Genomic DNA, 11,711 nt, shown 5'->3' on the forward strand with positions numbered 1-11,711 from the left:
ATCAAATGACAGTAGTTTAAGATAAATACGTGAAAGTCATTATTAAATAAATTGTCACTTAATGTAATGAAAGTAATATTCAAAAGTCATTTTAAAAATACAATTAATTATCCTTGTTAATATTTATTGAATGATAAAACTCGTTCGTTTGATCAAATTGAGGTGTACCTACTATCTGAATAAATATTAACAAATTGTATTTCAAATTTCTGGATTTCAAATTTAGGAGCTTATGTACCTACTATATGACTTTAGGATATTCATAGATATATTTGTAATAGGATATATCAAACAAATTATTTGTCAGATAGTTTTAAAACAGCTGTGTAAATAAGATATTATAATATAAGATATATTGGTTAAAATTATGATATCTTTCGTAGGTACTTAATAACGAATCTATCTCATATTTATTTTGATTATTTTTCCAGCTTTATTGAAGGGTCAAAAATATCCTTTCCACATAAATTACTCACCAAAATTATTTGTTATCATTAAATATACTAACATATACAATACTATTTACTAATTTGATAGTCGGAAAAATCTTTTACAAATAAATCTATTAGGATGTGTTTGTATTAGAGTATGATATTGTTAATGATGTTGTGTGAGAACAAATGAATGAATTTGGAAGAGCAAATTTGTGAAGGAAGCTTTTATCCATCCATACAATTCGATTAAAGGAAAAAAATTCATCTGTTGTATGAAATTCTGTGAGTTTGAAAGGGGCTTCATGTGTGGAGGGATATAATTAATCATATACCAAAAAGTTGAATAAATTCTTTCCTATGTTAAAGAAAAGAAAACCAATTCCGGTGCATTTGAAATGTTGATGAAATCGATTTTGGGGTGCTTGATACTGGACGAAATTGATTTCACACGTCTTCAAAAAAAACTTTGAATCGGTTATGGGCTTCTTTGTGATTTTAACAAAAATCAAATTTTGGATCATTTAAATTGAATTCGAGTATGTTCGTGATTGAAATCGATTCTCAATGTTGAGTTTGGAGCTATAATATTTATTCTTTGGTAATTATGTATATACACTTTGATCGCAAGAAGGGGTCTTAGGTGATATGCATATTTTATATTTTTTTTAGAATTGAATTCATGCATTTTAGTATATTTCATTGTAATTCTTTTATTTAGTAATTTAATTTTATTAAACATATAAAAACAAATGGTAATTATAGTTTAGATAAATTTAGTTTAATTAGAAAAAGAGCCTAACTTCACATTAATTTTGTCACATGTATTGTATTTCATTAGAATTATATTCAATTATTTTAATACATACAATTTTAATTACCTTATTTTAGAATTTAACTTAATTTAATTTATGTATAAAAATATAATAATCATAATTTAGTTAAATTAAGTTTAAATAAATGGTATCAAATTGAGTAAAAATATACAAATTATTATTTAAGAAAATATATTTAAAAATTATTCATGTATATTTTTTTATAAATTTTATTTTTATTTTTCCAATTTTATTTATTTTTATTATAAATAATACATTTTATTTTATTTTAATACAATTTTCACGGCATACATTTAAATTTATATCACATCTCTGTAAAGTGTAATGATAATTATATATTTTTATCAATTAAAATAATTTTTTTATCCATCATACTCTTCACCTATATCCAATCCAAAGACTACATGTGAAATAGACTATTCAACTCTTGAAAATCTTATATTTCATTTCGGAAATATTCCTTATTAAGAAACGAGGTGCCTTTTTTATAACACGCGAAAACATGTAAATTTTTTATTTTTTCTTACTTTCTCCATATTGAGAAACGAGGTGCCTTTTTTATAACAACATAAAAGAATACTTTAATTTTCATTTTTTTATCTTATTAATTTGTTGATGGACCGTTTTATATGTAATTTTCTTTTGGTTAAATTATACTTTTAGTCTCCATTTTCGTAGCAAAATTTGAATTTGGTCCCTCAATTATTTTTTATCTCAATTTGGTTCCTATTTTGGGAAATTTGACCCAATCAAGTCCTTTCCGTTAGGGGTGGAGTAACGGTGTTAAATGGGGTGTCACGTGTCAGCTTCTGGATTTTTTGAATTTTATTTTTATTTTTTATTAATTTTTTTAAATTTTTTTAAAAAATTAAATTTTGCCACGTGTCAAGCGGACATCGTGCCACGTGGCAGTGACAGTGCCACATGTCACTATTTGGGAGTTGTCATTTTCTCATCCTCAATTTGATCATTGTATTTTACTTTTTGTCTTAATTTAGTCCCAATTTTTGTAAAAATTATGCAATTTTGTCCCTTTCCAAATTGAAACCAAATTTAATTTCTATATAAATATACACAAATATTTCTATCAAAATTGATATTTCAAGTAAATATTTTTAACAAGATTAAGTTTATTTTAATTTATATTTTACGTTAAACTTTATTTAAAATTGTTTTAAAGTTGTTAATAGAAAATAATGTTAATAAAAATATTCATAAATTATATTGATATTTTATTACATTATACTTTAATATTGTTTTTTATTTGAATTTATATTTTAAATAATTGCATATTTTTAAAATGTGTAAAATTCAATAATTTCTATACAAATATTTTAGTTAGTATAAAAATAACAATTATATAATTTAAGAAAAATTAACTAGTTTATGTAACAATAAAAAATAAATAAATTTAAAATTTGAAAACAATTTTAAGTAAAATTTAATGTGAAACAAATTTAAAGAAACTTGGTTTTATTGAAAATATATAATAAAAATATCAATTTGAATAAAAAAATCAAATTTAATAAAAATATTTGTATAACATTTTATAATTTTTGTTTCAATTTGGAGGGGGACGAAATTGCATAATTTTTACAAAAATTGAGACTAAATTGAGACAAAAGATAAAATACAGGGACCAAATTGAGAATGAGAAAATGACACCTCCCAAATAGTGACACGTGGCACTGTCACTGCCACGATGTCAGCTTGACACGTGGTAAAATTTTTATTTTTTTTAATTTTTAAAAATATTAATAAAAAATAAAAAAAAATAAAAAAAAATTTCAAAAAATCCAGAAGCTGACACGTGACACCTCATTTAACACCGTTACTTTACTACTAACGAAAAAACTTTGGGTCAAATTTCCCAAAATAAAAATTAAATTGAAATAAAAATTAATTAAGGACCAAATTCAAATTTTGTTACAAAAATTGAGATTAAAAATATAATTTAATCTTTTCCTTTTTTATGTTGAGCAAGTGGATAAGGAATGATGAACTAAAAGTTAAAAGGAAAATAACATAAACAATATCATATTTAACAAAACTTCTGTTCTGGTTGTTTTCTGAGTACTGAAAGTTGTAGCTCTTGAGAAGCGCACAGAGAAGAAAGAAAGATGGCGTCATCGCGTCCCCCACCGTCGAAATCAGTGGATCTGGACCTCACCATCGTGGCGGCGAAGCACCTCAAGAACGTCAACTGGAAGAACGGCGATCTGAAGCCCTACGTCGTTTTCTGGGTGGACCCCGAGCGCCGTCTGGCCACCAAATCCGACGACTCCGGCAACACCTCCCCCGTCTGGAACGAGCGCTTCGCCCTCCCCCTCCCTCTCCCACTCCACGACTCCTTCCTCACCCTCGAGATCTTCCACTCCAAACCCTCTGACACCCTCAAACCCCTCGTCGCCACCCTCCGCCTCCCTCTCAAAGACCTCCACGACCTCCACGACTCCACGCGCCTCCGCAAGTTCCCCCTTTCCCGCCCCTCCGGCCGCCCCCACGGCAAGATCCACCTTAAACTTGGCCTCCTCGGCCGCCCCCAATTCCAATCCCTCGACTATCTCAACCCTAACCCCAACCCCAACCCTAACCCTAATCCTAACCCCAGTCCCAATCCCAATCCCAACCCCAACCATAACCCTAATTTCGTCTTCTACAGGGGATATTCCCACTCGCCTTCTCCACCACCCTCCCCATACCCATCGTACCCCTCTTACCCCGATTCCTATAATTCTTCTTACTACCCTGGTTACTATTCTGGTGCTCCTCCTCCTCCTCCTCCGAGACCCTTCTTCGACCGTTACGCTGGGCCCAGTGGGCCTTCCGCTCCGCTTGATTATTCCACTTCCTACGACCCCAAGCCCAGACCTTCCAAAATGGGCCTAGGTGCTGGCCTCGCTGTTGGCGCTGTTGCTGGAGCGCTCGGTGGGCTTGCTCTTGAGGAGGGGCTTAAATACGAAGAAGACAAAATCGCGGAGAGGGTCGAGAACGACGTCGCTGCTAGTATTGCGCGCGACGATTACAGCGATTATCGAGTGGATTACTGAACCAAACAACTCCTACTGGCTTGTGTTATCGTAAGGTTTCAAAATTCATAAGCTATCTCCGTTTGGACTCGCTCTAATACTATTCCAGTATAGATTATAGATATATATAACTATTACATCTCTGTGTATATAGTTTGACTGGGTGTTGGATTGATGAATGCATCAGTGTTGTTTTACTTGCTGCTTGTCGTGATTTGCTACCGTTCTTGCGGCTTTTTATATTTGAAGTGAAATAAAGCTGATTTCGTCTGATAATAGCAACGGGTTCCTTTCGTTTTCGTTCAGATATTCGGCGTAGTTCTGTGTTAATTACAAATTTAGCGTTGTGGGTAGGGGATAGGCTTGCAAAGTACTAGTATGTTTATTTTTGTTTCATTTTAGTCAATGAATTGGTGAATTTGTAATTTTCTTCGGCCTCTATGGTTATCTGGATTCAAATAGGTGTGTAGAATTATGTTTTGATCGTATCGTCTATTACAACTTGCAAGCATTGTAATGGGGGAAGTAAAACAATATGCTCTTTTTTGAGGTTTGTACTAAGTTGAATGGTGTATAGAGTAATACGGGATTGTCTCATTTCACAAACTCTGTTAGTTGCTTCCTTCTGACCTTCTTTGGATTGAACTTACAATATAATGAAATTTTAAAAAATTTAAGTTCATCGGATAAGGACAATTTTATTTTAGTTTGAGAGGGATTTACATTTTTCCCCTTTTTATTTCTCTGTAAGTGCGTATAGAAACTAATTATCCAAACATGGCCTTACTCATCATAAAACTAGAAGTGAATTATCTGGGGTTGATGAGCAAATTGTCCCACTACAGAGTACCTCTGTTTAGTGCTATTGGATCAATCATTAGGACCGTGTAAGGGTTGTCAGCGTGTCTTATTATGTTCGCCTTTCGGTTTTAATGGATACGTTATCATTTTTTAAGAAAATTAATAACCCTGTACGTGAATCCTTCCAATGACCTTTTTTTTATGAGTCCTGCACTAATTTGCTGTTTTGGAGTATGTGAAAAAGAACAATTTTTCTTTATTTTGTGATCTAGATTTTTTTTGTGGGGATGACTTGGAGCGTGCTCAGGCATCCGTAGGTGTTTCGTTTTTCGAATTTGGTGGTTCAGCGAAATGGAGAGTCGTATGTTCGGCATATATGCAGTTTTTCTGCAGAAATTCTCAGCAGGTGAATGCATGTATTATATTTTCTTTCGAATTTATAATTTCAAATTTTCTGTCAATTGAAAAAAATGTTACTTTTTCGACCCCCTTTTTTTCTCAGAAACTAGGCTAGAGACTCGTGATTCTCACGGTTCGAGAGAGAATACCAGAAAAAGAGAAAATACAAGAGAAACGGTAGAGGAGAAAGAAAAAACTAGAAATAAGTGTGCTCGTCAGAAAAATAACACGGAGGGAAAGTTGTACCCTTTTTTATTAATGTATAAAATATATAAAACATCACACACTCCTATTTAGTATGAAATCGTAGCTGTTGTTAATTCTTCACTAATCTTTAGATATAAAATATTTCCTCCATTTTATTTTTATTAATGTGTAAGGTTTTTTAACACGAGGAAAAAAAAGTTGTTTGTAGACTAGTGGAAAGGGAAGATGATTCCGGAACAGGGTTTTTCTTTATGTGGAAAGTGAAAATAATGGACAATAGCCCCTCAACAAATACAAATGCTACTCTGATTTCAGAGTTAACATATTTAATTGGATGCCGTTTGTTTTAATTCTCCATCGACGATGGTCTTATTGTAGTTTAAGTCGATGCTTCCATCAAAGTAATGATGCGTGCATGCACAATGTCTCATACAAAATAGTTACAGAGAAATACAGACATCTGTGTCAGTAATCTACCCTCGTCACCTTCATAAAAGAAATCAGTTTTTGTACTCCATAAGTTAACAAGCTTTGCACCAACGGTAAAATAGCTTATGCTGCTGTAGTTTGAATTTCAAATATCTTACCCATAGGCTAACGGCTCACTAAGTTCCTAATCTTTTTTATTAAGCATATCCCAATGCTACAGAAACCCCACAAAAGAACGTTACACTATCAATATGCTCTAGCTTCAGCTTCAACAGCTGATTTTTTTTCTTCTTATATTCTTTACCATTCGTGGAGTTGTGATTTCTACCCCACTAGTTCAAAACAAATGCGACGCACTGTTACAGTTCTGTCCTATTTTGGTGGATTAAAGAATAAAGGTGTTTATACTTTTCACCATAATTTCTAATTTTTAAGTGAAGTAAAACTATGTAAAGGACAAGTTGTCAACAGAATCTTTTATTTGATGAAAAATATCATGGCTGCTAAAAACTACGGAATGATTTATTCATAAAAGAGAAAAGATAAAATCTTTGTTCTTACACTTTTCATCATTACAAGATAAATATTAAAAAGTTTAGCTGCTAACTAAGCACTAAAACTAAAAACTTTTTCATGCGGACTATTTCAAAATCTAAATATGAAAAAAATAAAATAAAATCATAGATTCAAAAGTTCTATTTTTTTTTTCTTTAATATCAAACTCTTGCTCGTATGAGAACTGTTAAAGTTATGATATCCTTTTAAATTTTGCAGTAGTTTTATTATAATCTATAATCACCCAAATCATGAAGTATAGTAATTTGTTTACATAAAATTGTTTATTCTTTATAGGTGATAATTTAATATCACTATAACTCACTATAACACTTCATGAAACATGATTACAACTCAATGAGAATTTGGATAGTTGTATTACAGGATATTCACTCATCAAATTTGGACAGTTTACGTTTAGGTTTTGTTACTTCAAAATCGTCTTCGTTGATCTGCATCTTTCCGAAACCTGTAAAAGGATCACCCCAGTTACATTACATTACACTTTTATTTCCCTAGACTAATGTACTAAAAAAATTGCTAAAATAATATAAGTGAAAGAGAGCTTTTAGAAAAACACGGTTTCAATCGATCACCTAACTTCTTTTTTATTTGTTTGCTTAGAAACGTTAATGTTAATATTTTAATAGTAGGACTTGATTAAAACATAAAGAAAATAAGAAAGAGAGCACGACTTGGGGTGAAGACGTATACTTAGGATTGAACCCTGTGCTTGAATAATTGTCTACTTCATAGTGGTTATTTAGGTTCTCTATTAAAATTAACATAAAATACGTAAATAATAAGAATTATGTCAGTGAAATATATAACATTTTGTTAGTATAACGGTAAGATTTCAATTAGGGATGGTAATTAGGACCTGACCCGCGGGCCCGGCCCGCAGAAAAAACGCGGGGCGGGTCAGGGTAGTGACCCCGCAGGCCTACGTGGGCCCGACCTGCATAGGCCCGTAGCCCGCATGGGCAAGCCCGCGGTCCGTGCGGACCGGCCGGCAAGCCCGCATAAAATTAAAAAAAAAAATTTACACTTGTGTATATTAATTACTTCTTTTGTGAAATCTTGCATTAACGTTTCAAATTCTTGTATAACTGGAAAAAACAAGTATTATGTAATTTTTAATGTGCTAAAATTTAAAGAATACATTGTGTATGTCATAGTATGAATATGATGAAAATGTTGAATTATCAATTTATCATCTAATTCCCCAAAGTCTTTACTTAATTTTGTGAACTTCTTAATGTTTCCCAATTTTTAAACATTGAAAGTTTTATCATAAAAAAAAATTAAAAAAAATTAAAAAAATTTTAAAAAATTTAAAAAAAAAGGGGCCCGCGAGTCAAGAAGTATGTGAGGTTTTGGGCCAGTGTTTTCAGCCCGCGCAAAGTATGCGGGACGGGGCGGGCCAGCCCACGTTGTGCGGGCCTTATGCGTGTCGGGCCTAAACGGGTTGGGTCGGCTCGCATTGCCACCCCTAATTTCAATCAAATATAGATATATGGAAAATGTTGGCTTTTTATTTTTATTTTTTCTTATTTGTTTGTTTCAAAATACTAATGTTATATGTATAAGATATTTTAACAGTAGAACTTAATTAAAACATAAAAAGGTAAGAAAAATAACACTGACTTGAGGGTGGAGGCTTATGCTTAGGATTGGCTCCTGTGCCTGGATAATCATCTACTTCGTAGTGATTATTTAGATCCCCTGTTAAAGTTAACATAAGTTATGCAAATAATAATAATAATAATTGTTAGTAAAACAGATAATTATGTTAAAGTTAACATAAAATATGTAAATAATAACAATTATGTTAGTGAAATATGTGATATTTCACTAGAACATATGTAAGATTTCAATCAATTATGGATAAAGTATGTAAAAAGTCATGTTTCTATTTTTTTCTTTCTTATTTGTTTATTTAAGAACATTGATGTTATGTGTATAAGATATTTTAACAGTAGAACTTAATTAAAACATTAAAAAAGTACGAAAAAGAGCACCAACTTGGGGGTGGAGGCTTATGCTTAGGATTGGATCCTGTGCCTGGATAATCATCTATTTCGTAGTGGTCATTAAGATCCCCTGTTAAAGTTAACATAAGTTATGCAAATAATGATAATTATGTTAGTAAAATATATAATTATGTTAAAGTTAACATAAAATATGCAAATAGTAACAATTATATTAGTGAAATATATAATATTTGAAGAAGTATAACTGTAAGATTTCAATCAATTATATATAGTGTATGTAAAAAGTCGTGTTTCTATTTTGTTTCTTTCTTATTTGTTTGTTTAAGAAAACTGATGTTATGTGTATAAGATATTTTAACAGTAGAACTTAATTAAAACATAAAAAAGGTAAGAAAAAGAACACCAACTTGGGGGTGGAGGCTTATGCTTAGGATTGGATCTTGTACCTGGATAATCATCTACTTCGTAGTGGTTATTTAGATTCCCTGTTAAAGTTAACATAAGTTATGCAAATAATAATAATTATGTTAGTAAAACAAATAATTATGTTAAAGTTAACATAAAATATGTAAATAATAACAATTATGTTAGTGAAATATATTTCACTAGAATATTTGTAAGATTTCAATCAATTATGGATAAAGTATGTAAAAAGTCGTGTTTTTTATTTTTTTTCTTCCTTATTTGTTTGTTTAGGGACACTGATGTTATGGGTATAAGATATTTTAACAATAGAACTTAATTAAAACATAAAAACGTAACAAAAAGAGCACCAACTTGGGGGTGGAGGCTTATGCTTAGGATTGGATCCTGTGCCTGGATAATCATCTACTTCGTAGTGGTCATTTAGATCCCCTGTTAAAGTTAACATAAGTTATGCAAATAATAATAATTATGTTAGTAAAACAGATAATTATGTTAAAGTTAACATAAAATATGTAAATAATAACAATTATATTAGTGAAATATATGATATTTCACTAGAACATATGTAAGATTTCAATCAATTATGGATAAAGTATGTAAAAAGTCATGTTTTTATTTATTTTTCTTTGTTATTTGTTTGTTCAAGAACATTAATGTTATGTGTATAAGATATTTTAACAGTAGAACTTAATTAAAACATAAAAAAGTAAGAAAAAGAGGACCAACTTGGGGGTGGAGGCTTATGCTTAGGATTGGATCCCGTGCCTGCATAATCATCTACTTCGTAATGGTTATTTAGATCCCCTGTTAAAGTTAATATAAGTTAGGCAAATAATAATAATTATGTTAGTAAAATATATAATTATGTTAAAGTTAACGTAAAATATGTAAATAATAACAATTATGTTAGTAAAATATATAATATATCACTAGTATAATTATAAGATTTCAATCAATTATAGAAAGACTATGTAAAAAGTCGTGTTTCTATTTTTTTTTCTTATTTGTTTGTTTAAGAACATTGATGTTATGCGTATAAGATATTTTAACAGTAGAACTTAATTAAAATATAAATAAAAAGAGTATTGACTTGGAGGTGGAGGCTTATGCTTAGGATTAGATCCTGTGCCTGGATAATCATCCACTTCGAAATGGTCATTTAGATCTCCTGTTAAAGTTATATCATCATTTTTATATATTTTTAACTTTGCTATAATAATCGAATTTAACGTAACTTTAAACCGAAAATAAAACTCAATTCTATTTATACAATTTGCATCTCCCTTTAAGCTCACATTATGCATTTTAAAATTACAAATATAATGAAGAAGACATACAAAGAAATATCTGTACCAACTTAAATCCTTAAGCATTGGAAATAGCACGACTAAAAGAGGGATGTACAAAAAATTATTATGTAAAATTTACCAAAATTTTCTTTTTTTTTATCTGTGCTGCAACACCAATTTGATTTCCGATAATAAATTATTATAATTAAGAGAAGATGATTTTATAATAATGTTTAGTTTGACTTATAATGACATCAAAACATCATAAATAATGTTATTAAATTTGGAATAGATAGGTGAATTTGACCGATTGATATATACTTGATTGATTTGGTTATAATTATTGTACTTAAAATTGATATTTAATTCCTAAAAAAAATATTAAGTTATTACGATTTGATATAATATTTTGATTCAGATATTAAAGACGATCGTAGCATAATAAATTTTTTAGGGTCATCCAACAAAATTATTAAATCGCAAGAATCATTGATTTTTCTAAATTGTCTCCATTAAAATAAAACTTAAATTTAATTAAAATTTAAATACAATTAAAAATCAGTTTTAATATATAAAAGAAATTAAAATGTGTTATGATTAAACACCTAATTAAAAATTAATATTATTTATTTTTCAATTAAAACAAAATTCAAACCGATCTAGTTAAAAGTTAAAGAAATTTTCTGTTGCTTCCTTCATCTTCTTAATTAAATAAATTTTAATTAAAATAAAATAAAATGTAATTAATATATATTTAGACATGTATATTATACTTTTATAAAAAGTAATACCGATTTTAAGTATCTTACCATCATATGTCTACCAAATTAGTTATAAATTTTCTTTCACATGATAATCCAGATCTATCAAACAAAAAGTACTATATTTTCATTGTAAGAATAAAGTAAAAATACTTTAAAAAGGAGATGTTTTCAATCATTTAAGCAAAGAACTATATAAAAAAAATTACCTTTGGGGCTGTTGATTGCAGAACACATCACTGCAGATGTGAGCAAAAGGAAGAGCAAGCACACGCGTGTCTCAAAAGCCATCATTCTCAAACTCTAAAAACTCAAATTTTTGTTTGTGTTATTGAAGAAACTACTAAATTATTTGTATATATAGAGCAAAAAATTACTTAGGGCATTTATTACTTTGTTTTGTGCCATGAATGCTCTAATTAGTTTTCAGCTATTTATTAATGAAAAAACGGTAACAAGTGTTTTAAGGTGTAAGATATAATTAATGATTTTTTTGTTTTAGTGTATTTAAATTGAAATCTGAAATAATTAAAGTTATTAATTAAAATAATATA

General features: G+C 29.7%; 2 protein-coding genes across 13 annotated transcripts; one reads left to right on the forward strand and one right to left on the reverse strand.

Annotated features, from left to right (window-relative positions):
- The first annotated feature begins 3,310 nt into the window (after positions 1–3,310).
- Positions 3,311–5,864, forward strand: LOC114185957 (Calcium-dependent lipid-binding (CaLB domain) family protein). Of its 4 annotated transcripts, none has more exons than XR_003604950.2 (3): positions 3,311–4,347; positions 5,370–5,503; positions 5,600–5,864. XR_003604950.2 is itself a non-coding variant. In XM_028073951.1 (2 exons), exon 1 carries the CDS (start codon positions 3,388–3,390, stop codon positions 4,315–4,317), a length of 930 nt encoding a protein of 309 aa, XP_027929752.1. In that variant the 5' UTR covers positions 3,311–3,387; the 3' UTR covers positions 4,318–4,347; positions 5,370–5,582. The 4 variants fall into 4 exon arrangements, 2 of the variants coding, with proteins under 2 accessions (XP_027929752.1, XP_027929763.1); XR_003604953.2 differs by having other exon boundaries at positions 5,405–5,503; XM_028073951.1 differs by lacking the exon at positions 5,600–5,864 and having other exon boundaries at positions 5,370–5,582.
- A 1,024-nt stretch (positions 5,865–6,888) lies between these two features.
- On the reverse strand, positions 6,889–11,500 carry LOC114185977 (uncharacterized). 9 transcript variants are annotated; one of them, XM_085675295.1, is made up of 8 exons: positions 11,367–11,499; positions 10,198–10,275; positions 9,834–9,911; positions 9,459–9,536; positions 9,128–9,166; positions 8,713–8,790; positions 8,335–8,412; positions 6,889–7,156 (listed from the first exon to the last, which is right to left on the reverse strand). In XM_085675295.1, exons 1-8 carry the CDS (start codon positions 11,449–11,451, stop codon positions 7,077–7,079), a joined length of 594 nt encoding a protein of 197 aa, XP_085531421.1. In that variant the 5' UTR covers positions 11,452–11,499; the 3' UTR covers positions 6,889–7,076. The 9 variants fall into 9 exon arrangements, with proteins under 9 accessions (XP_085531421.1, XP_085531418.1, XP_085531424.1 ...); XM_085675292.1 differs by having other exon boundaries at positions 9,089–9,166; XM_085675298.1 differs by lacking the exon at positions 9,459–9,536 and having other exon boundaries at positions 11,367–11,500.
- Positions 11,501–11,711: the final 211 nt, after the last annotated feature.

Source organism: Vigna unguiculata, chromosome 1 (genome assembly GCF_037176805.1).
Source record: "Vigna unguiculata cultivar grain cowpea cultivar isolate G323 ecotype 2 chromosome 1, ASM3717680v1, whole genome shotgun sequence".
Classification (NCBI taxonomy): Eukaryota; Viridiplantae; Streptophyta; class Magnoliopsida; order Fabales; family Fabaceae; genus Vigna; species Vigna unguiculata.